The sequence below is a fragment of the Achroia grisella genome, unplaced genomic scaffold (assembly GCF_030625045.1).
Source record: "Achroia grisella isolate CSIRO2021 unplaced genomic scaffold, CSIRO_AGI_Agris_v1 utg1668, whole genome shotgun sequence".
NCBI lineage: Eukaryota > Metazoa > Arthropoda > Insecta > Lepidoptera > Pyralidae > Achroia > Achroia grisella.
Window position 1 is genome coordinate 652,234 of NW_026712668.1, and position 27,509 is coordinate 679,742.

Consider the following 27,509-nt stretch of genomic DNA (forward strand, 5'->3'; position numbering starts at 1 on the left):
GTGCAACATTTATTTGAAAAGAATACGAGCTGAGTGTCTTGTCTATTCTCATCTGGAAATCATTCCGAACTGTCGGTAGATTTGACATATCACAAGGGTCTGTAATAGACCTACATGAATAAAGATATTTTGAAGATTTGAATTTGAATTGCACTTGGATAAAGAATAATTAAAAAAAGAGATAAAAAGATAGGAAGATGTGATAAATAAATATTCCATTAAAGCAGTTAAAAGTCATAAAGTCATGAACTATTTTCTTAAAGTCCAATAATGAAATGTCATCATCATCATCTCAGCCCGGAAAACGTCCACTGCTGAACAAAGACCTCCCCCAAAGATCTCCACGACACGATCGGTCCTGCGCTGCTCGCATCCATTGCCTTCCAGCGATCTTGACCAGATCGTCAGTCCACCTTGCTGGAGGCCTTCCACCGCTGCGTCTTCCGGTCCGCTGTCGCCAATCGAGGACTTTATTGCCCCAACGGCCATCTGTTTTACGAGTTACGAGCTACCATTGCCACTTCAGTTTCGAATGAAATGTATCACTTTTGATTTATCAATAGTTTTTTATTGATTAAAAATGTAAAACAAAGTAGTGTCAAAGTACTTAAAAATAAAAGTATGTTGAAATATTTACTCTCTTTATGTGTTTAACATATATGTTAGAGCTACAATTTATATGCAGACATCTTAGTGCTAAGTATTAAGTTTAAAATTTTAATTCGACGAGTCTGTATCAGAAAATATTTTATAATAACCAAACGGTAAATTATTGTGTATGTTATGTGATGCCAAGTATCCGTAAAGGTTTCTATAGTTATTGTGCAATCCATACAGAGATGGTAAGTAATAACCATAATTAGATAAAAAGACAGCCAATAAAGGATTCACTGGCAAATGATTTCTGCTGTTATAACCATATCCGTAAGGAATAGAAAATGGAATATAAACATTCTGGTGTTTCTTGCGTTCATAATTTCTTCCCAAACGTGACAGAGCATAATTTGACAATTTATCAGGATTTTCTATATTATACTCACTTAAAGTATTATTGAATGATTTTAAATTGCTATTATTAGAAGTGGATAACTTAATTTTGGGAATTGGATACACGTACTTATTATTGTTATGCTCTTGGTTGCTTAAAACTTTAGGTAACATAAAATCTTCTATAACTTCATATGTATTGTGAGCTTCTTCTGTTATTATATCTTCATTTTTTGGTGATTCTTCAGTACTTGCCTTTTCTTTATCTGATTTGATAACGTTATTAGAGATTATATTATCTCTAATCGCTTTAGGTTTACGAATGGTTTCTACATCTATAGATTCCACTTTCTTCGCTCCATGTGTTGATTTTGTTGAATTCTCGTTGTATAAAATTTCAGTATCGTTATTGCATGCTGATAAATAAGAAAAATTGAATATTAGTGAATTGGTATTTTGTATTTAATATAATAATAATAATAAATAACTCAGGACATTTATACAGCGCCATCTAGACCCAAGTTAAGCTAGCTAAAGCTTGTGTTATGGGTACTAGATAACCGATACAAGTACACAGATATTTTTTCTCGTAAATACATACATATTATACAGAAAACACCCAGACCGATACAAACAATCGTACTCATGAATACAAATGTTTGTGCCGTGCGTGGAATCGAACCCGCGACCATCGGAAGAAAAGTGGTGTCCTTTACCGCTAGACCACCGAGGCCGTCAATATAGTAACAGTAAGTATTAATTGTAGTGTTCATATCTTACCTATACATCCCTCATATATTTGTACAAATGCAGTTTTATTTGTTTCTTCGTGTAATGGATTCTCGAAACCTTTGTTATTCAATGTAATTTGAGGTGTCACCATCTTAATTACACCATCTCTTAATATTTCCATTTCATCGTCCTGTTCATTTGGTGCTGTGTCACTAATAGCATCTTTATTGATTGCAACGTTGTAGGTACTTGTTATAAAATTATGATGTAGAATTTCGTTTTTCGAAATAGGTATCCATTCATTAATAGGAAATGAGCCGTCACTTTTTACTAACAAATTCAGCTGAAAATTTTAAAACAATGTTATTTAAACAGTTTGGGCAGCTAAAGTAAACACTACTGAAATGTATATATACAGATGTATTAAAATTTTTTTTACTTTTTTTTAACCATCATTACCTTTTATTCTAGTATCATTCGTATGTATGTTAGTCTGTAAGGTATTTATAATGTTAGTAGGTTGAAATAAATATTAAAAAAAAAATGAAGTTCTTGTATTGAAATTGAAAGTTTCTCATACAGATAAAGTTGTTAAGACTTGTATGACAGCAAAATAATTAGTCATTTGTTACTTACATTTAAAACAAATAATACAAATATATATTTATACATTTTATCCAGTGAATATAAAGCTTATACAAGATAATAAATAGTGTGGTCTGTACCAACAACTGAACGCAACGTAGTCAAACACTCTAATGCGAGGAAAGAAAAGTGATTTGTGAGTATTGTCGCGGGTCACTGCACATTAGTACATCTCTTTGGTACTAATAATGTGTAACAAAGAAGTAGGGTTTGTACTCATTAATGGTATTGACAATACTTCGGTTATTGCTGGTAATAATAAACATATTGAAAACCATAAGAAGGATAATGAGAATAGACTAAAAGATAAAACATTTTTTGTGCAACAAGTAGAAAACCTGCAAGATGCGGAATGAAAAGAATAGACCGAAAATTAAAACATTGTTATATATATTTCATGTACATTGAACTGGACTGTAATGAAAATATATTAATACAACAAACTTGACGTTGATAACAGCTAAAATAACCTGAAGGATTTTTAATTTGATTTGATCTGATTTATTACACCATGTACTTGTTGTAAGCGTGGCAATTTATTCCCAGATTTTAATTCTAGATTATGTAGAATCTTTGATAAATATAAATACGAAATATATATTCGTGTCATTGTATGCCCTGATGTTGTGAGCTCGCTAATGTTCTCTATAGATTTAGTTCTTTTTACTATTAAAACAGTCATGTGTACTGTTTTAATACTAAAAAAGTACATATTTTTAAATGGCAAAATAATTGTACGCTTACCTATAATTTTTCCAGATGGAGTAAATAGTTAATAGTAGTTATTTTAGCTAACCAATCAAGTAAAATCAAAATTTATTTTTTCATTTAGGACATTTTCGTCGATTATGAACGTGAAATTTTTGGGGTAAATATTTTTCTCCAACTATTTTAATTATCTGCCTCACTGATACAATATAATATTGCCAAAATACGCCAAATCAGGGCAGTCATAGTGACATAGTCTATTAGAGTTAAGAAAAATATACTTTTATCTTCTATTAGTTGTACTTTATATTATTTATGTATTTTTTCTATTTCTTTTCTGAAATGATTAGATGTTTTGTAATCGATTTAATTCTCTCTACCTCACCCTTCGATTCGTGTAATCTAACGGATGTTTTTGTATAAAACAACTTTCTGTCGGTCCTATTTCTGAAAACTATTGTTGTACTGATAATGTGCACTTGGCTTTGGAAAACCTTCACATTCCCCACAGCGACGGCTCTCGTTGTGTTAATTGCTTCTTTGTATTGCACGAAACATAGAATTGCTTTTATCTTTTGAGTGAAACGCTGCACTCGATTTTTAATAGAATCTCAAAATATAAAGTATGTTATTTGTGGGAAAGTAAACAATCGTAATAATGTTGTAGCATTTTAATAATGATGGCGTCGGTGATCCAACGTTTTAGCATACCGCCTTACTTCTGTAAAGGTTGCAGGTTCAATTTCTCGCACGGTACAAACATTCATGAGTATAATTGCTTGTACATTCTGGGATCTGGTAGATACATATATATTATCTATGTATATTGTGTATGTATTTACAAAAAAATGCTTCTACACTTAAATGTATATCAGTCAACTAGTACCCATAACACAAGCTCTACTTAACTTGGGATTGTGTTAATTGTCCAGAGATATTATTATTATTAGTAATATTATTTAATAGCTTATGATCATTAGCAGTAGCAAGTTATTTGAGTGCGCATTGTATTTTTTCTCTTTTTTGAAGATTTACATGCTCTTACAGTATTTTGTTATTTGGTAAATCTGTGACGGGAAATCTTGGTCTATATTTATCATAAGAAGTTTTTTCTGTTTCATTATTGTGTTATTTGATATCAATTTAGTAATTAATTTTATATTCCTCTTGCAACTTGACTAAGCATCAAAAATTTACATTTTCGTGGTTCAATGCAAAATTGTTGTGTAGCTGGCATTTATTAATGTTAATTAGGTAAATCATGAAATAGCACGTGTTGCATCACCCCGCCAGTTTTCATCCTAATTGCACTTTTTGTATAATTTTCTATGGTGACTGTTTCAATAGTTTTATTTTATTTAATGTTTTTAATGTCATTTAATGAGTATTTTATGTCTTCTATACATTTCTTATTGACTCTTGACGTAGTATTTTCATTATATACACACGTTTTTAATATGTACGTCATTCAACATTTATTAGTAATCTCAAACATTACGTTAAATATAAATTCGAATATAATTTTTTCTATGAGGTACTTTTATGAAATTTATAATATTGTTCGTAGTAATTTTGTTGTTTGTAATAGATGTAATATTATAGTTCTTATTTTTTAATATGTTTTTGCGTATTTACAAATAAATAGAGCATTAGTCTATTTTTTTATAGTAGATCAATATGCCTTGTGAAAAATACAAAATTACACGCTGGCTAAATTCAATCGATCTTAGGAAACAAAAATGACTAAATACCGTGTAATAAAAACAAATATCTCATACGTAGTAATAAACGAATTGATTAAAAATGGATATGTGTTAAATTCATATACGGTCGAAGTGGCAGCGAGAAATATACCAGCGAAATCACTCTACAATCTTCTAAAAGTTCTTGGTCTGTCTAGAACTGCAGTAGGTTCTATATACTAGAACGTGTATCTAAATTTTCACTAGCAGGCTCCTATCAGATTTGACTGGGCAGGGAGAGAAACACGAGCGGTGAAGGTGAGTGTTGATGTACGTTGGCAAGAGATCAAAGATCTTGGCCTGTCTATAACTGCAGTAACTTTTATACTAGAACGTGTATCTAAAGCTGCACTAGCAGGCTCCTACCAGATATATCTGGGCAGGGCGAGAAACACGAGTGCTGAAGGTGAGTGTTGACTTCGACAAAGAGTTAAACCTACACCCGGGTCATAAGTCCCAGCGGAATCACTCTACAATATTCTAATAGTTTTTGGCCTGTCTAGAACTGCAGTAAGTTTACTAGAACGTATATCTAAATCAACACTAGCAAGCTCCTTTTAGATATGTTTAAGCAGGGCGAGAAACACGAGTGGTGAAGGTGAGTGTTGACCGCAAAGGGGCCCTTAAACCTACAACCGGGTCTAGAACTGCAGTAGGTTCTATACTAGAACGTGTATCTAAATCTACTACTAACAGACTCCTACCAGATATATCTGGGCAGGGCGAGAAACACGAGTGCTGAAGGTGAGTGTTGACTTCGACAAAGAGTTAAACCTACACTCGGGTCATAAGTCCCGGTGAAATCACTCTAGAATATTCTAATAGTTCTTGGCCTGTCTAGAACTGCAGTAACTTTTATACTAGAACATGTATCTACAGCTGCATTAGCAGGCTCCTACTAGATTTGGCTGGGCAGGGAGAGAAACACAAAAGGTAAAGGTGTGTGTTGTGACGTCCTTAAAGGAGCCTATGGGACACAGTTACCTAGAAATAATAATTGCATTCAATAATGTCTAGTAAGATAAATCCAATATTGTGTACTAAGCACTGCTGTGTCTAAACTTTGTCACCCGACTTTACATTTTCCTATTGTCATTTAGTATATAAGATCATTATTTCTATGTACATATTGTCAGTCTATTATCATCTGTAATATACATCGTCTCAACCGACAATATCGTATTATTTACCCGCAACAGAGCCCCTTAAACATTCCGGGAACTACACGGAGTTTCCCTTTCCTACATGGTGTGTATACGATGGATCCGCACGATGACTCCATGGAATGTTAAGAAGTACATCTCCATAATTAATTTGCTATTTTCAAATTCATTAACATTGACGCTAACTTCTCTTCTTAAACTCATGATCAGGTTGATAGATCACTGTTTCACTTGTTCTAACATAAAACCATACACGGAAGTGTTGGCTGTGCTGTCACAGACGCTATTTACCCGTGTCACAAATGTTTCACAGCATCATCGTGGTAATAAGATATTATCATTAATCATGCGTGACGTTGAAAGATTATCTTCTGGGAAAAATATAGGACACATGAGGTATTGTAATTACATAAGCATTATGTTAAACAAGATGCGGAAAGCGATGCAGAAACTAATTGAGACTCTAAATTATGGTATTCAACTAGAGGATATCATGATTTAGACCTCGGTGGTCTAGCGGTTTAGCACACTGCTTTACTTCCGATGGTCGCGGGTTCGATTCCTCTCGCGGTGCAAATATTCGTGAGTTTTGTTGTATCGGTCTGGGTGTATTCTATGTATATTGGTTTATGTATTTATAAAAATACATAAACCAATATCAGTTTCGTACCCATAACACAAGCTCTGCTTACCGTGGGACTAGATGGCGCTGTGTTAATTGTCCATTGGTATGTATCTACTTATTTATTATTTACCTAAATATTTTAATATTTTATTTACTACCAAAAATAAAATTTAGATAATATTAAGCTTTATTTTCAAGTTACCTCGATTTCGATCCATGAGTTTGCTAACTTCAGCAAAGTGTTTTGGACGGGAGTCCATAGTAAAAATTTTTTTATTATTATCACTGTTTTTTTTTTGTTGTGTTTATCCTTTATCGGAAAGGCAAAGGAAACTGCGCCCATACAGCCATGTCTTCACATTTTTAATTTTCTTATTATTATTGTAAAGAAAGAATTGACAACGATCTATTTAATTAATATTTGTTTTCACTTATAGTGTTTTGTTTTGAAAAGATTTTATAATCGCGTTTCAGTAACTTGATAGCGTCATCTGTCGTACAGTACATGCAATATTAAGGTAAAATATATTAGTTTATAAAGTATCTTTCAAATGCCAACATTATACCAAATATAAAACTATAATATTTAGTATATTTAGAACTGTGACAAAATCATAAATAGTTAATAAAAGTCAAATAGTCACACAATTTATTATAAACAACATTATTACGTTTATGAGTTTTTTAAATTCCATATTTCGCCAGTTTATTTCTGGTTATAATAGTCAAAATAAATAAATATTAGACATACTTTACATAGTTTAGCTCTAGACATAGTTTAACTTTTATTACGTAAATGGGCGTTGAATAAAGTTACAAATTAACATTTCTCATCGAAGTGTATTTTAGTTTCAGCGCCATCTAGAGAAATAAAGAGGTACTTAATCATTAACCTCGCTATCATTGCTTACGCAACTACACTCGTTGTGTAAAATATTCTTCACTATGCCGATAGATGGAGCTGTGAAATTTTTGATATTAAATAGTAAGTTTTAGAGTTACATTTTTTTTATTATGATAATGAAATGGTGCACCTGCCTGCGCTAACGGTTTACGCTGGCGGGACACCAGTGGAGGATGATAAGATGAACACGAGGTCAGGTCAGTTAGTCCATTATAACAAGTTCACCTGGAATTTATCACGATGGTTTCCAGGGGGAACCGCGTGGAGGTCAACCTGACATGGTACATTGCTAGTAATGGAGTCATGAGTCCACATTACTTACAATCCACTTCCCCTCAGTTTTAGAGTTATATCGTATATGCATTTAATCTTATAAGTAAATATTTAACTTAAGTCTATACTTTGTTGCTACGTCAGAGTTTTACTTTCATATATTTCCTGTAGTAAGCTATTCACAAACAAAAAGTACCTAATGTCTAATAAAAAATAACTTAACTATTCACCTGACTATCTTTCAATCTTTCAATCAAATGGGGTGGAGATCGGAGTAAGGGTACTTCCCATTGCCCCGGGTTTCACTCCCAGGACTACCCCGGGTCACTCTATGGATACGACCTAACTAAAATATTGTAAACATCAAATTCACAAATTTTATTCGTAAATAAATTTACCGCTTCTCAATAATACAAATGTAGATATTTTAAAATAGTTAAACGAACACTGATTAGACTATTTACTTTAGCAATTGCATATGCTCGGGGTTACTCTATTCTCCTAAATTTTAATGTAAAAATGAATCTGTATTATTGTAAACATGTACAACATTTATTTCAAAAGAATATGAGCTGAGTTTCTTGTCAGTTCCTCTCATCTCGAAATCATTCCAAACTGACGGTAGATTTGACATATCATAAGAGTCTGTAATAGACCTACATGAATAAAAATATTAAATTATTGGATTTTAATAATACTCAATACTAATAGCTCAGTAACACTTTTATTATTGAAATTATGAGGACAAATACCGTTTTGTAATATAGATAATAACAAGTACAAATCACAGAATACAAGCATAGACAAGAAGAGCAAGTGCTCTACAAACTCTATAGTCCACAGACTATAATATAGAGAAAATATAATGCTACAGATAAACAAAAGTTTTATTGTATTAACTACGACCAGGCTTCTACTGGCTGGTCCTCCACTTATCTATACATATAAATAAAATTGGAGTGTCTGTTTGTAATATTGAAATTACCGTTTTTTACTACATGCATATAAATATAAATACGGCACATACACCAATATAACATTTTTTACTATTTTTCTCTGTCTGTCTGTTTGTTCCGGCTAATCTCTGAAATGGATGGACCGATTTTGACGGGACTTTTATTGGCAGGTAACTGATGTAATAAGGAGTAACTTAAGCTACTTTTATTTTAGAAAATAGAGTTAAATTCCACGCGGACAAATGCGCGTGTACAGCTAGTCCTACACTTAGATGTACAACCATTATTATCGGCAAACACGCATACGGCCCATCTGATGGTAAATCGTCGCTAGTTTCAACTTTTATATATATATATATATGAAATATCTGTTTACATGTGTCACAAATTTTTCCATTCTAATAAAATAACTTATGTAGATATATGTATTTTACACTATGGACGCCTGAATTGATCGTCCGGTGAAGATGTCCAGAGTAAGCAAAAAAAAATATATATATATATATATATATATATATATATATATATATATATATATATATATATATATATATGTATATATACCAGGGAAATCACGTGCGCCCTGCCGACCTACATATTGCTCGCTACATTTCTCCTCTATCATTATTAACTGCGCCTAAGGGTATATGGAGTAATTTCCTTAAATCTAGTTCATAAAAGCGGATTCAATATGCAAACGTACTTATTAACATCTATAAGAAATATAGACAGATTGACGAAACAGATATACAACGTGAAAGTGAAGTGGTAGAGTGTTTTTCCAAACCAAACAAAATTAAATTAAAATTCATTTATTAATTTTGGACATTTTAGCCGTTAATGAATATCAATTTTGTTTATATTGATATCTTTATTTCTCTGCTCTTGAAGAAAAATTGAAGAATTTATAAATGATAATAATGTTTTTGTAGAAAATATCTAACTTAAAATTCATAGCGCTGACAATGTTATCTGATTGAACTGAGATTAAGTGCGTAGCGGTTTCTATGTTGATTGTCGCATGCCTAATCCTTGTTGTTAATTAAATATAAGTAAATCAATATTTATTTAAAAGAGCAACATACAAGTTTCTTGCTTATTCTTCTTGTGATGAATCTGTAATCCGAATAAGCGGTAGAATAAAAAAACTTGACTATTCAAAAGTGCTTATATTAAGTTTATTTGAATAAAAATTATTTCTATTTCTTCAGTTCAGTATACAGGAGTTTTACCAAACTAAATAAAGTAAAATAAAAAATAATTTATTCATTTAGAACATTTTAGCCTTTTATGAATGTCAAGTTTTTTATATTAATATTTTTAATTTCTTACCATCATTCTGTGTACAAATTCAATTAAGAAGAACTGGAAAGAAACGCAATAGATTTTTTTAAAGCCAGTTTTTTTGCATTCTTTAGTTGAGAACTGGTTAAGGACATAATCCTTACCACAGATAATATAAATACCAGTTCAGTATACGAATTTAATTAAGAAGAACTGGCAAGAAAAAAATACAGTAGATTTTTTTTTCAAACGCTAGTATATTTACTTTCCTTACTTATTTATATGTATATATATAAGTAAAGAAAGTATATACATATAAGTTGTCTATGTTTAACATTGAATGAAAATCCCGTGCATGTACTACTAACGCCATGTTAGCTAAGTAATTTACTAATTTAATAATTTTATTCTTTATAAATAAAGAATAAACTTCTTGAATATTACGCAACTATATACAAGAGTGGCACTAATTATACAATTAAATTTGAAATGTATAGTTTAAGAAATGCCTAAAATATCTACGCATTTTAAAATATTAATTATAATATTTCAATATTAATGAAATATTAATTACACATAATTTATAAGTCATCGAATATATATAATATCAACGTAACTGACTGTTGTTAGCAGTTAAAAAGTTACGCAGTTTTATATAATTCACGTACAGAATTTATTTAGTAGAAACAAAGGAACAAAACATGTCACACAGTACAAGGATTTTACACAAGAGAGAGAGAAGAAGAAAGAGAAAGTATTACATATCCGTATCCTGCACAGATTAATTATATGCTACATTGGCACAGATTATAAACAAACTTAGTGTTGACACACTTCCTCAGTAATTAAAACACTGGCTTAAAAATTAATAAAGTTATGTGCAACGTATACTTTTTGTCGACGGCTCCGTGTGATATGTTTATAGCATGTGTATTTTTTTTTTACTCATTATGATGATAATGAGAATATCCCTGAATAATTCACACATCACCATCTAGTCCCAAGGTAAGCTGAGCTTGTGTTATGGGTACTAAATAACTTAACTACTTACATACATTTTTTTGTAAATACATACATATTAACACCCAGACTGGGTGGAAAGGGTATTGTTAGTAATGTGGACTCACGACCCATTACTAGCAATGTACTATGTCAGGTTAACCTCCACGCGGTTGCCCCTGGAAACCATCGTGATAAATTCCTGGTGAATTTGTCACGATGGGCTAACTGACCTGACCTCATGCTCATTTTATCATCCTCCACTGATGCCCCGCCAGAGTAACGCAGTACAACCGTTAGCACAGTCGGGTGCATCATTCCATTATCTTCCATAAAAAAAAAAACACTCAGATCGATATAAACTATCATAGTCATGAATACATATTCGTATCGTGTGAAGAATCGAACCTGCGACCATCGGAAATAAAGCTATGTGCTAAACCGCTAGATCATCGAGGCCGTCAAATTATAGAATACTTTTCGATACTAGGAGCAATCGTACGAAAATTTGAATTAATTAATTATTAAATTTAATAATTAAAACAAAGCCTATAAATATTGCAATATAAAATAATCTAAAACACTAGGGATGTGAAGGACGTTTAGATTTTATTGATTTTAAATTATAATTTTACGGTTAATTTAAGGTCATTTAGTTTATTAATTAATTTATGTTACCTAATACATTTTACAGGAAAATCGCCTTTATATACATATATATATATATATAATGTATAATGAACTAAATATAGTTTTTTATTTTTTTTTATTGTATATTTACCATGTAATTATTATTAAGAACATGTACAACATTTATTTAAAAAAAAATATGTATCTAGTACCTAGTACCCATAACACAAGCTCTAAAAATGCTACAAAAATGCATATGCAAGTATATATTTGAATTTAAATGAATTCCAAATTTGAATTTAAATGAATCTATATCATTGAGAACATGTACAACATTTATTTAAAAAAAAGTACGAGCTGAGTTTCTTGTCTGTTCTTCTCATCTCGAAATCATTCCGAACTGACGGTAGATTTAATATAACATAAGAGTCTGTAATAGACTTACATGAATAAAGATATTTTGATATTTGATGTGCTGACTGACCTGCCCTCATGTTCATCCTATCATCCTCCACTGGTGTTTCTCCACTCGTCGGCAAATCAAGATGGATTTATTTAAGTCGGAATTTTAAACCAATAGGCTATGAGGTTTTAAGAAATATAACTTAACTAGCTTTTGCCCGCGACGTCGCTCGCGTTAATTTATCCCCTTAAGGGGGAGTTTATCAAAATCCTTTCTATGGGGATGCCTACGTCATAGTAGCTTTATGCATGCAAAAACTTTCATCCCCTATTTTATTCCCTTGGGGATAGAATTAATCAAAATCCTTTCTTAGTGGATGCGTACGTCATAACTTCTACCTGTATGCCAAATTTTAACCCGATCCGTCCAGTGGTTTGGGCTGTGCGTTGATAGATCACTATGTCAGTCACCTTTGAGTTACACATACTTAGATAGATTAGATACACAAAATTATTTTATGTCAACCAGATTGAACTCACTGTCTTATGGTTTAAATCGCGATAATATCACTATACTATTATACTGTTTATTTCATTATTTTATTTATAAGATAATTAGTTCTGTATTAAATTAGTTTCAATACAGAAAGATCAGTATACACTCACTTTTCAATTATTTTCCACTTTCTTATTATCGCATTACAAGTCACGAACACTACGCCCCAGTAGTCACTAAGGTGCTCTATCATTCATAATTCAGATAATTCACTTTATAATTACTATTAATTATTTAATAAATTATGTAACAAACCCTTTTACGATGTACTACGCTTGTAATAGTTTAGAAAGTGGTCATGGGCCGGACTAACCATGATGCCTAGGGACCCTGAAACGGGGCCCTGTATATCTTAATCTTATCATCATTATCATTACAGAGTATAAAATGAAGTCGTTGTCGGTGTCTATCCCTATGTATGCTTAAATCTTTAAAACTATGCAACGGATTTTGAAGCGGTTTTTTTTAATAGATAGAGTTATTCAAGAAGTAGGTTTATATATATAACATATGTACACTATGCAAAGTCGGGGCGAGTAGCTAGTTAACTATAAATGCGAAAGTTTATAAGTATGGATGTTTCTTTCACACAACAACTACTGAACAGATTTTGATGAAACATTATGTATTAGAATAATACAAGCTATATTTTTTATTAAAATTTGGCGCGGATAAAACTGCGGGCAAAATAAATGAAAATTTCGACCTACCCTGACAGATATTGAATTGCCGTATAAATAAATATCGATATTAAAAATAGGGGTTGATGGTGCCAGAGTCGCGGTAGAATGTGACCTCGAGACTCCGGCAATGGCACAAGTACGAGCACTGTATGGTTTTTTAGTGGAAGAGAGAAAGAAAGAGAGCAGAGGAAGACCAAAGCACAGCTACATCAAGCAAATTAAAGAGAGAATTGGAGTCGTGGCGCATCAAGGTTTAAAGAGTATGATGGAAGAGTGGAAAGTGGCAAGAGCTCCACCGACAAGAGCGTCTCTCTTAAATAATGAATAAATCCCATATAGTCTCTTTATCGCCCCTCTAGCAGGTTATGGTCTTTTGAAGATTTGATCCATACGGTAAAAAACGGGCCCCGACATGTCTAATCCGACCCTGGTGATAGTGGGTGCTGAGTAGGAGATGTTATTATTGAAGTATCAACAAATTACCGGCCATGAAATCAACAGTAGATACAACTTGTAAAGACGCTGTTACATTGTACAGAATAATAGAGAAACTTCTAGAATGAAAACCTGTATTTGATGAATGAAGCAATGGGAATAAAGTATATGTAATAATTACAATATATCACATGTTTTATAATAAAAAACATATTGTAAAATGGACATTACATCATCTAAATACAGGGTGACCCAGAAGTCACTTTACATTTTGAATATTAAATAACTTTTTTTCTATGAATATATTTCTTTTTCTCTTTTCAGAATTAAAAAATATAATCCCTGGAAATTTTTATCATGGATAAGTTTACAACAGAACATAGATAGATTATATAGAGTGAAGATAATTGAATTTTACTTTGAAAATGGATGGTCAATTGTTGCAACGCAAAGATCGTATATGCGCCATTTTAATGTTCGACATCCCTCTAGTAGGCCTGCAATAAGGAACTTAGTGAAGTGTTTTCAACAGCATGGCTCTGTAAGTGATAGGACTAGAAGTGGACGAGGTCTTTCAGTACGTACACGTGAAAGTACTACATCAGTCAAAGGTGACTAACATAGTGATCTACCAACGCACAGACCAAACCACTGGACGGATCGGGCTGAAATTTGGCATGCAGGTAGATGTTATGACGTATCCGCTAAGAAAGGACTTTGATTAATACTACTCCCAAAAACAAAATTAGCTATATAATGTGAATACTCCAGAGATATTACTATTATTATAAAGGTTGTTTCTATTTCTATTTCTATTTATAACGGACAGTGTGCAGGTTCCTTTACCGATCAAGAACATAAGTTCTGCTTAGCTTAAGATAAATTAGCGTTATGTAAATACTCCAGGGATATTACTATTATTATAAAGGTTACTTCTATTTCAAACGGACAGTGTGCAAGTTCCTTTACTAGCTACGAACACAAGTTAAATTAAAACTTAGCTTGTGAATTGTCCACGGAAATTATTATTAGTTAAGTTAAATCTAAAGATTTATCTATTTATATTTCAAATGGACAGTGTGCATGTTCCTTTACTGACCACTCACAAGAGGCTGAGTGATCAGTTCCGCGATTTGCAGCTAATCTACGAGACATTGTGTGAGAAGCGTGGAAAACCAGATCAATCTGTAATCAGATTTTTTTAAAGATTTCTTAATATCCGAAGGTTATTGTACCTTTTTAAGCTCAATGGACATAAAGAAGCGGGAAGTTAGTAATTTGTATGTATTTTTTGTGTTATAGTTACGTTACTACCAATGGTCGCGGGTTCGATTCCTGGCACGGTACGAACATTTCTATTAATGAGTATGATTGTTTGTATCGGTCTGGATCTTTTCTATGTATATTATATATGTATTTACAAATAATATATAGTAGAAATTGTGTAATGCGTACTAGACATGAAAAATTAGGATTGTATGTATTTTTGTATGTTGTAACATAAAAATTTTGTCTAAAAAATAAAAAAAAAATTAGTGGTGGACTACCCCTAACATTTAGGGGGATGAAAAATAGATGTTGGCCGATTCTCAGACCTACTCAATACGCTCACAAAATTGTATGAGAATCGGTATGGGAACGAAAACTGCGACACGAAAATTTTACATATAAGATTACACATAACACAAGCTCTGCTTAGCTTAGGACTGGACGAAGTTTTATAAAATATCTAGAGAAATTGTTATTAATAATTTTAAAAAACTGTCTTTATAATTTTTAAATACATCGCATCACTTGTTGCATTTCAAAGTTCAGTAACATACTATATAAATAAACTTCGCCCCGTCTTCGCTCGGTTGTACATATATTATATATATAAACCTTCCTCTTGAATCACTCTATTAAAAACTGCTTCAAAATCCGTTGCGTAGTTTTAAGGATTTAAGCATATATAGGTACGGACAGACAGCGACGGTGACTTTGTTTTATACTATATAATCATAACCCTGGACAATTAATACAGCGCCATCTAGCCCCACGGTAAGCAGAACTTGTGTTATGGGTACTAGAAAACTAATATGAATATTTAGAAACATTTTTTTGTAAATACAAACTTAATATAGCAGATCCTTAGACCGACACAAACAATCATACTCATGAATACAAAAGTTTGTACCGTGCGAGGAATCGAACCCGCGACCATCGAAAATAAACCAGTGTACTAAACCGCTAGACCACCGGGGCCGTCATAATTATTACAATATTTCAAAACAATCTAGTACATTATATAAAATACTATCTTTAGGACACTGTTCACTAACATACTCATAGTTTTATTGTTTCCTTGTATTTACGAAAGTCCATTGAGTGGTCAGGAAGTGGTGTTATTTCATGGGACGCTGCCGTCGCTGGTAATGGTAGGTTACAACATACGGGTATGTAATATCATCATTTTATTATTATACTAGCGGTACCCGTGACTTCGTCCGCGTGGAATTTAACAATAATTAGTTTTACTTCAGTTTTCTAAAATAAAAGTAGCCTAAGTTACTCTTTATTATATCTGCTACCTGCTAATAAAAGTCCCCTCAAAATCCGTCTAGCCATTTCAGAGATTAGTCGCAACAAACAGACAGACAGACAAAAATTGTAAAAAAATGCTTTTTTGATGTATGTACCGTATTTATATTCATATGCATGTAATAAAAAACGGTTATTCCAATATGACAAACAGACACTCCAATTTTATTTATATGTACAGATATACTGTAATGTACTATACATATATTGGTAGTTATATCAGATAGAGCTCATTCGACTTCAAAGTGTGATAGGAATTATATTGGTGTGATATTTAATTAAAATTTAAATAATTTGATTCCTTCTAGGGGTGGATCGTGAGTTTGTGGTGCCCTGGACTAAATCTACTAAAGGACCTATCTAATTATATTACTCAACTAAAAAAGTACACCGACCAAAAACAAGCGACCAGAAATTCCCCGTTCCTTTCGATAGACGCGCACTTGCATTGGTTGATTGATCTCAGAGTTGCCAACCTTATGATAGGTTTTTTAACATTCTAGATATTTTTTTAAATTTTAAATATCGTTTCAATGTGGTCTGGGGGTCCTTTGTATCTTCGGGGCCCTGGGCTGTAGTCCAAAAAGCACTTAAGTAGATCCACCCCTGAGTTCTGGTGTTAAAAATTTAAGATATTTCAGATGTTAGAAGATAATAAAAGGTAAATATTTGTAATTTGATCTAATATCTATAATAAGAAAGATCGTAATGTTTTTAACAGGTCAGTTCGGTGGGTCTTCTATTCTTCCTTGAATATTTGTGGTCTCACCCAAATAATAGTAGCGGAATAAAACAAAACATACAAATAGAAACAATCTTTATTCAAATAAACTCATTACAAGCACTTTTGAATAGTCATATTTTGATTCTACCACTCATTAGGAATGCAGATTCATTACAAGAAGAATGAGCAAGAATCATATGTGTTACTCTTTTTAATACAGTTTTTTTAGAGGCATGTGATCAACATAGAAATCGCTACGCACTCATGATTAGTGTAATCAGATAATATTGTCAGCGCTATGGATTTTAAGTTTTTCTATAAAAACATTATTATCGTTAACGAATTCTTCAATTTTATAGTAAGGTTTTTGTAAGGTAAGGGAAGTGTTTTATATGACATATATATAGAAAGAAAGAAAAGAAGAAAGAAAATAATTGTTTATTTGGTATACATAACAATAAGAAAAATATTTTTTTAATTACGTACTGGATTATATCAATTAGATAGTTTCAAATGGGTGTCCGCTCAGCATATGTAGAGACGGGGTGCTACGATGCTCATATTCTGCGGATACCTTCAACCATATAAATATAATAATAATAATATACATACATACATACATGTTTGTAGTCTCACACATGCTAGTGGCTACCCCTATGAAATGAATTAAATAAAATGTTATCAATTCCTCAAGTAAAAAAACGTAATATACTGTGTTTCTTAACGTAATGATAACATTGATTGCAATACAAATTAATAATTAGGAATAAAAATAAAATAATTATAAAATAGTAATAGCTCTGTGTGCACGACGCACTGTCTTAGACCTTTATTATGTTTTTATATATATTTAAAATTCATTTTCTATTGTTCTATTATTTGTCAATTTGAAATATATGTCTTTTCCAATCATTTCGAACTAAATATAAAATATATACAGTTGTTAGAAGCCTCTGTCGTTAAAACTTTGTCCCTTTGTTAATTTATAATATTCTCAATGAATTTCGGTACATAGTGTTGTGTTTAACATAGCTCACTCTGACTCTACCTAATCTTAATAATAACATAACTTCAAATAGAAACCGAAGTAATCTTTATTAAAACATAGTATTATTAAGTACTAATTCATATATATTTTTTATTCATCTTACCTACAAGAATGGTCAAGAAACTTATCTGTTGCTCTTTTAAATATAATTTGTACACCTTTTTAAGATTTAGTATTAGAATAACTTTATTAAAATTCTAAATCTAGCTCATCCAACTGCGAAACATGCAATACGGTAGTAGATCTGAATCACATATTAATGGAATATATCTGAGACCTACAAAAAAAGGAATTATATATAAGTAAATTAGACAAAATCGGCTTGATGTTGGTATGTTACTTACAGGTTCTGAAAATATACCACGGTATGTTTTCTGGACCTGTAAATGTGTAGTAGAAGATACAATAGTAATAAGTACGATGGGACTGGCATTATCATGGTGTAGGTCCCTAAATGAATCTAGTATTAAAAAAAACACAAAAAAATTTTATTTACTAATTTGATTATATATGAGGATCTTTGCAAATCATCAATATGAATCACTTAAACGTGGGTTAAATTAGGTAACTTATTAAGAAGAGGTAACATATTAGAAAATATACCGTGGTATATTTTCTGAACCTGTAAATATACCGTGAAATATTTTCTGAACCTGTATTACATATATGCAAAAAAGTTTTTATTTCATTGTGTAGTAGAAGATACAATAGTAATAAGTTACAATGGGACTGGCATTATCTATATATATATAACTCAAAGGTAACTGACTGACACAGTGATCTATTAAAGCACAGCCCAAACCATTGGACGGATCGGGCTGAATTTTGGCATCCAAGTAGGTACATATTAAGACGTAGGTATCCGCTGAAAAAGGATTTTATTAATTCTACCCCCAAGGATATAAAATAGGGGATAAAAGTTTATATGAAACTTTGTCAATTTTAAATCGATCGGGCTGAGACTTTGCATCCATAAAGCTACTATGACGTAGGCATCCCCTAAGAAAGGATTTTGATAAATTCCACCCCTAAGGGGATAAATTAATGCGTGCGAAGCCGCGGGCAAAACTAGTCATGGTATAAATCCCTAAATGAATCTAGAATAAAAAAAACTAAATTTTTTACTTACTAATCTGGTTACATACGAGGATCATTGCAAATCATGAATATGAATCTCTTAAACGGACGTTATATTAGGTAACTTAGTGAACGTTATATTACATTTAAATAAACAAGAAAATCTGGTGAAATTTTGTATTGGAAGAATTTATGTTAATACACGGATAAAATTAAATCGATTAACATTTAGTATTCAAAATATTAACCGGAATTTAATGGTAACTGCTGGTTATATGAGGAAGTAAGGCTTTGATTAAGGATGCCGCTCAGCGCTCTTATACTAAACTCTGTAATGTAGTACTTTATTGGTACAGCAGTTAAAAAGCGATTCACTTTTCGAAACGCGCGTTCAATTCCTACACAAATCAGTACTTGTATTTATAAGTACGAAGTTAACAGGTTTTTTTTCTGACTACTTTAATACTGTTGGCCGCAGCTGGTCTTTACAGCTTCACCGGTTTCTCTAAGGACCCGGGCTTATGATCAGATGTACCTAATGAATGTTTGCCACCATCGCAGTATAATAAAAAGTAACCCTGGAAAATGACACAGCGTCATCAAGTCCCAAGTTAAGCTGAGCTTTCGTTATGGGTATTAGTTAAGTTATATAAATACATAGATACATGAAAAAAAAACATACATAATATATTTATATAAAACACCTAAATGACATTAAAATAATATAATAATAAAAACCTAGGACAATTGACGCAGTACTGTCGAATTTTAAGCTAAACAAGGTTTGTGTTCTTGATTCTTGAAAATGTATATAAGTTTTTATTACATAGTTACATATTATACATAGAAAATATCCACACCAATACACATAATTATACTCATTACTCATGAATACAAAAGTTTCTACTGTGCGAGGAGTCAAACCCGCCACCATCCGATATAAACCTGTGTGCTGAACCGCCCGACCATCGAGAGTCACTTAAACAAAATATAATGCGAACACTGATTAGATTTTTTTATTTTTTTTTATATAGCATATGTTGTCACTCTATTCTCCCAAATTTGAATTTAAATGAAATAGTATTGTTGTAAATATGTACAACATAAGAAAAAATACGAGCTGAGTTTCTTGTCAGTTCTGCTCATCTCGAAATCATTCCGAACTGACGGTACCATATACTTATGCCATATACCATAGACTTATATGAATAAAGATATTTTGAATTTGAATTTGAATAATATATCATTAACAACTCCACAGCACTTCCACATATGAAGTATAAACATATAATAAATATTTTATATTATTGTACATACGCTTTCATTCGCAATGTGCCATTAGGTTTGCAAATGTACAGTTGCATGGGAGATCAACCGTGATTTCTTCCCTTTCCGCGTTTTTTATCAACATCTTGCAATTGCCTGCTTGTATTCTATATAAGGCTTAAGTTCCCATTGTAAGAAAATGTTATTTGTTGAAATAGGCTATGAGAATTCACATACACATTGATAGACTTATATATTTATAATTTTATATAGATATACAATTTATGATATAACTAGCTTTTGCGACTTTGCTCGCTTTAAATTATCCCCTTAGGGGAGGAATTTATCAAAATCCTTTCTTATGGGATGCCTACGTCATAATAGCTTTATGCATGCAAAGTCTCAGCCCGATCGGTTTAAAATTGACAAAGTTTCATACAAACTTTCATCCCCTATTTTATCCCCTTGGGGGTAGAATTAATCAAAATCCTTTCTTAGAGGATGCCTACGTTACAACATCTACCTGCATGCCAAATTTCAGCCCGATCCGTCCAGTTGTTTGGGCTGTGCGTTGATAGATCACTATGTCAGTCACCTTTGAGTTATATATATTTAGATATATATGCTTTAGAATAAGGTATTATTGGCTGGAACTGGTAAAAAATTACATTGTTCTGTGAATTTTGGAGGCCGAATAATAGTGATAGAAGGGTGAAAATTTAGGGTTGTATGTATTTTTATAGAGAGATAAAATTGTCCAAAAAATACAAAATAAGTGCCAGGGATGGACAACCCTTATTTATTTATTTATTTATTTAAAACTTTATTGAATTTGTACAATAGGCAGGCTTAATACTAATAGCATTCTCTACCAGCCAACCTTAGGGAGTGCAGAGATACTTTTATCACTTAGGGTTACGAAAAACTGTTAGTAGCCGATTCTCAGACCAACTGAATATGTATATAAAATTTAATAAAAATTGTGTAAGCAATTTCGGAGGAGTCTGGTAACAAAAATTGTGACGAGATTTTTATAAAGAAGATAATAATAATATTATGTTATTATTTATAGAAGTATAATTATTTATACAAAACTATCTACTCGCCCCGCCTTCGCACGGGTGCACATGTATTATATATATAAACCTTCCTCTTGAATCACTCTATATATTAAAAAAAAAGGTTCAAAATCCGTTGCGAAGTTTTAAAGATTTAAGCATACATAGGGACGCACAGACAGCGACTTTGTTTTGATGATGATTATGATTTTGATTAATTCTACCCCCAAGGGGATAAAATAGGGTATGAATGTTTATATGAAACTTTGTCAATTTTAAACCGATCGGGCTGAGACTTTGCATACATAAAGCTACTATGACGGAGGCACCTCTAAGAAAGGATTTTGATAAATTCTAAATTCCACCCCTAAGGGGATAAAATGGGATGAAAGTTTGTATAAATAGATCTTCGACTAATTGAACTGATATTTTTAAGGATTGCTACTATAATAAAGAGGCTTAAATAGGATTTTGATAAATGTATTAGGATGTAAATGAACTTATCAGTACCTAATGGAACGAATAAATTAAGACGAACAAAATAATCTTTACTTCTTTAGGCTACTTTTATTTTAGAGAAATAAAGTTAAATTCTCGTGAGATGTAACCGAAGAAGATAAAAATGCATTATTGTGTTATTGCTCATAGACGTTGTGTAATGCAGAGTTCATCGAGTATAGAAACATTTGTTCTAAATTCGGTCGGTTAATGAATGGAATAGAGAAAAATACCAGAAAATATATGTTTTCAAATGTCACAAGTTACGTTTGAAATTAGTTTAATAATTGCGTTTTGTTTATTTGAGCGAGTTTTGACGCGTATCGAGCAAACCTGTACAGCCAGCAGAACCTGTACAGTTTTTAATAGATCTAATGTAAAATCAAATTGTTAATTTGTATTTTATCTTGTAACTAGCTGTTCCCGCGACTTCTTCTGCGTGGACGCGGAATTTAACTTCATATTTCTAAAATAAAAGTAGCCTAAGTTACTCCTTATTACATCAGCTACCTGCTAATAAAAGTTCCGTCGAAATCGGTCCAGCCATTTCAGAGATTAGCCGGAACAAACAGACCGACATGCGACAGACAGATAGACAAAAATTGTGAAATGTGGTTTTTTGGTATTTATATTGATATGCATGTAGTAAAAGCGGTTATTACAAACAGACATTTCAATTTTATTTATATGTATAGATGAAGTGCTTTGCTATAGAAAACTGATGTATTAAAAAAAAAACTAAATGTTTCTGCGTTTACTAAAGTAATATAGTTTTAAATTACATTTGTAATAAATTATTATAAAGAAAAATTTTAAATATAAATTCTTATACAATGTACACATATATACACACGTAACTATTTCCATATATATTATAAAATGAAAGGCATTATCTATAGTATGATCTTCATTTTGCGTTAGGGTTGTCAATAGAGACAGACAATTAAAATATCAACAGCATATTAAAATTAAGTGGCATATCCACACGTATGATCAATGAATCAATAAATAACATATATACTGAATATAAATTAATATTCATAAAAGTATTTTAATCAATCGAATAGTTAGTTCTAATAATGGAAAAAAAGTGCCTAAATGAATAAAAAAAGAAAAACTTATTTTTTTATAATAAACACGTACACAATGCGTTCGTTATGTTCGCGAGATGCACGTATAATGACTTTTTGTCCGAGTCACTGTTCTGTCTGTCTGTTTGTTATTGGCGGGCAGACAGAATTCTATCATCTCAAAGTAACATTTACAATATTACAGACACTTTTTTTGTTAAAAATAATATTAAGATACATACTATTTTAAATTTTATACATTCATTATATATACCTACATACGTATAGATATTAATATATATCTGAATAACAAATGACACCAACAATTTATCCGATTCTAATTCAGCTTGCAAGTATAAAACATGAACAATTCTATAAAAACTATGTACTAATACAAATAATAAGTATTTGTAACTATTTATGAAAAAAAAGTCTAAAAGTGACAGCCCTATAAAACCATCCCACGGCCATCTTGGATTGATTGCTAATAATAGGATTACTATATTTGTATTTATTTGTAAAATAAAAATGTTTAAAAGTGACAACCCTATACAATGATCCCACGGCCATCTTGGATCGATAATAAAAACAAATTTGCCCAATCTATAACTAATCTTCATTTCTCAACGATGCTCAGTGATTGCAAATGTTGCGCTCCAATTAGGTATTTACCATATTTTGGAGAATACGATTGCAACTAAAAATAAAATATGTAAAAATAAGAATGTAACGGAAGAATACTGTGGATATGGCTATAAATATGCGACAGGTGAGCTTGTTACAAAAATTGGCATGACAAAGTGATAACAATCTATACATATAAATAAAATCGGAGTGTCTGTTTGTAAAATTGAAATAACCGTTTTTTACTACGTGCATATGAATATAAATACGGTACATACACCAAAATAACATATTATAAAATTTTTGTCTGTCTGCCTGTCTGTCTGTTTGTGTTGGCTAATCTCTGAAATGCTGGACCGATTTTGACGGGACTTTTTTTAAAGGTGTTTTGACAGGTATCAGCAATTTGTATGGAAAAATAAAATTGTTGTTTTTTCTATTTTACATGCAATTTCTTCATATTTTATCACCGTTTAAACATTCCCTGGACTTTCACGAATATTTCAAGACTAAAATTAGCCAAATAGGTTCAGCTGTTCTCGAGTTTTAGCGAGACTAATGAACAGCATATACTATATACATATATATATATATGTATATATATAAATTAATTATTAATTATGTTTGCTAATCACATATTAGCAAGTATAGTTTATATATTGAACTAATGAAGACCAGAGAGGAAGTTAGCCATGAAGTGACACCTTGACTGGTTACATAAATTATATTTGTACACCATTTAGATTTATATATTCACACAAAATCTTTCAAAATGGGAAACATTAATTAGAAGATGTCAAACTCGTTCAAAATGTCAAATGCTTGAACAAGTCCTTAATGCGAGTATATTCTCTGCTATGCTATATATATATATATATAAATTGCTGATCGTTAGTCTCGCTAAAACTCGCGAACGGCTGAACCGATTTGGCTAATTTTATTGTTGAAATATTCGTGGAAGTCCAGGGAAGGTATAAACGGTGGTAAAATATAAAGAAATTGAATAGAAAATAGTAAAAACAACAATTTTATTTTCCCATAAAAACTGTTAGTACCTGTCTAACAGGGTACGTTCAGAAATAGAAATAATCTTTATTCAAATAAACTTAATATAAGCACGTTTGAATAGTTTTTTGTATTCTACCGCTCATTCGGAATGTAGACTCATCACAAGAAGAATGAGCAAGAAACTTGTGTGTTGCTCTTTTAAATAGATATCGTTTTAACTAACAAGGATTAGGCATGCGACAATCAACATAGAAAGCACTGCTCACTCAATCTCTGTTCAATCAGATAACATTATCAGCGCCATGAATTTTAAGTTAGATATTTTCTACAAAAACATTATTATCTTTTTTTTTTTTATTCAAATAAACTTAATTTAAGCACTTTTGAATAGTCATAACAATTTGTTTTTTATCTACCACTCGTTATCGTATCATTTATTAATTCTTCTAGAAGTTTATTGCTTTACTAAACTTCAGAAAACTGAGGCGGAACCACAGATAACATAATGTTACATAGTGGAATAGAGTTCGCGAGGTTAGCTAGTGATTAACAAATATTTTATAACTTCCTTATATATATATAAATGCTCTGGTATTCATATTAGTCTCTTGGTCATTTCAAGTATATGTTCTAATTTCTACTTTATTAGTTTACTAGCTACTCGCCCCTGCTTCGCACGGGTGTACATGTATTATACATATAAAACTTCCTCTTGAATCATTCTATCTACTAAAATAAACCGCTTCAAAATCCGTTGCGTAGTTTTAAAGATTTAAGCATATATAGGGACGTACAGACAGCGACAGCGACTTTGTTTTATACTATGTAATGACTAGCTGTACCCGCGACTTCGTCGACGTGGAATTATACTTTGTCTTTCTAAAATAAAAGTAGCCTAAGTTATTCCTTGTTACATCAGTTACCTGCCAAAAAAAGTCCCATCAAAATCGGTCCAGCTATTTCAGAGATTAGCCGGAACAAACAGACAGACACAGAAAAATTGTAAAAAATGTTATTTTGGTGTATGTACCGTATTTATATTCATATGCATGTAGTAAAAAACGGTTATTCCAATATTACAAACAGATAACCCAATTTTATTTATATGTATATATTTTATATGAGTATTTTTTAATTGAATTATTCAATGAGTAATCTTTATGTACGTCTTATATAAGAATCATGGGAACGTGAGAAATTGTGACCTAGCAGTTTACTAAGATTTAGTATGGTCGACGGTCGACGGTCGGACTCCATAAAACTTATGTTTGTATTTTTAACTCTCTGGTGATTTAAATACCTCTCTTGTTATGATTATTTCATTATTTGTAACTGTCTGCATGTTTTATTTTTGTATTATGTATACATTTATAGAAATATTTGTTTTACATATTTAGTACCCATAAAACATAATGCCTCTAAACCTCTGCATAATTTGATACTAGATGGCGCTGTGTAAATTGTCATCATTCACACAGAGCCATCTCCCAAGGCCTCCCCCAAAGATCTCCACGACGATCCGGCGCTGCTCGCATCCAATGCCTTCCAGCGATTTTGACCAGATCGTCGGTCCACCTTGCTGGAGGCCTTCCCACGCTGCGTCTTCCGGTCCGTGGTACTCGAGAACTTTACTGCCCCAACCACCTGTCCTACGAGCTATGTGCCCTGCCCATTGCCACTTCAGAGTCGCAATTCTTCGGGCTAAGTCGGCCACTCTGGTTCTTCTGCGGATCTCCTGATTTCTGATTCGATCACGCAGAGTAACTCCGAGCATAGCACTCTCTATTGCCCTCTGAGTAACTCTGAGCTTGTTCATGAGGCCCATCATTCCACAGACAGGCGAGCAAATTTCAATAAAAGATATAGCGTATGTGTGATTCTGATGTATAAGCTATATTACTGTAAAGTTTCATCACAATCCGTTTAGTAGTATTTGCTTAAAAGAGTAACAAACATACTAACTAACTTTCGCGTTTATATTATTCCTAACTTTTAACCGTGGCTTCGTTCGCATGTCTATTTTTTTAATAAAAAGTATCCTATATTCATTCTAATACCTCTAAGAACATGTGTACAAAATTTCATGATAATCGGTTTAGTAGTTTTTGCGTGAAAATGTAACAAACATCCCTACTTTTACATTTATAATAATAATCTCAGGACAATTCACACAGCGCCATCTAGACCAAAGTTAAGCTAGCTAAAGCTTGTGTTATGGGTACTAGATAACTGATACAAATACATAGATATATATTTTTTTCGTAAATACATACAAATACAAAATACCCAGATCAGATACAAACAATCATACTCAAAAATACAAACGTTTGTGCCGTGCGAGGAATCGAACCCGCGACCATCGGAAGTGAGGCGGTGTGATACCACTAGACTACCGAGGCTGTATTAGTAAGGTTAAGACTTAAGGGCTGATTTCAGATATTATTAGATCCGTTAACCCGTCATTAGGAAAGATGTTACAAATGAATGTGGATGGTTATAAGGGCAGAGGAAGGCCGAAAAAGAGATGGATGGACTGTGTGAAAGATGATATGGTGAGAAAGGAAGTAAATAACGAGATGACTGCGAATAGGGATGAAAGCGAAAAACATATTACGCCGACCGAAATAAATGGGATAAGGAAGAAGCAGATGATGATGTTAATCCGTCATTAAGTGATGCACAATTTGCGCGTTGTGGTCGCGCACCACTTACCGTTGCAATCATGATCACCACATCCATAATGTGCATACAACGGGTTATTTACTGTTCTCAAGGTTTTATTAATTTATACTTTATATTTTTTTCTGCACACTCCATATATGGCCATTTGAA

General features: G+C 32.0%; 1 protein-coding gene across 1 annotated transcript; it reads right to left on the minus strand.

Annotated features, from left to right (window-relative positions):
• Window positions 1-688: 688 nt before the first annotated feature.
• On the minus strand, window positions 689-27,416 carry LOC131841406 (uncharacterized). Its single transcript, XM_059189720.1, has 3 exons — window positions 27,390-27,416; window positions 1,768-2,062; window positions 689-1,403 (listed from the first exon to the last, which is right to left on the minus strand). The coding sequence occupies exons 1-3, from the start codon at window positions 27,414-27,416 to the stop codon at window positions 718-720; spliced, it is 1,008 nt and encodes a 335-aa protein (XP_059045703.1). The 3' UTR covers window positions 689-717.
• Between the last annotated feature and the right edge of the window lie 93 nt (window positions 27,417-27,509).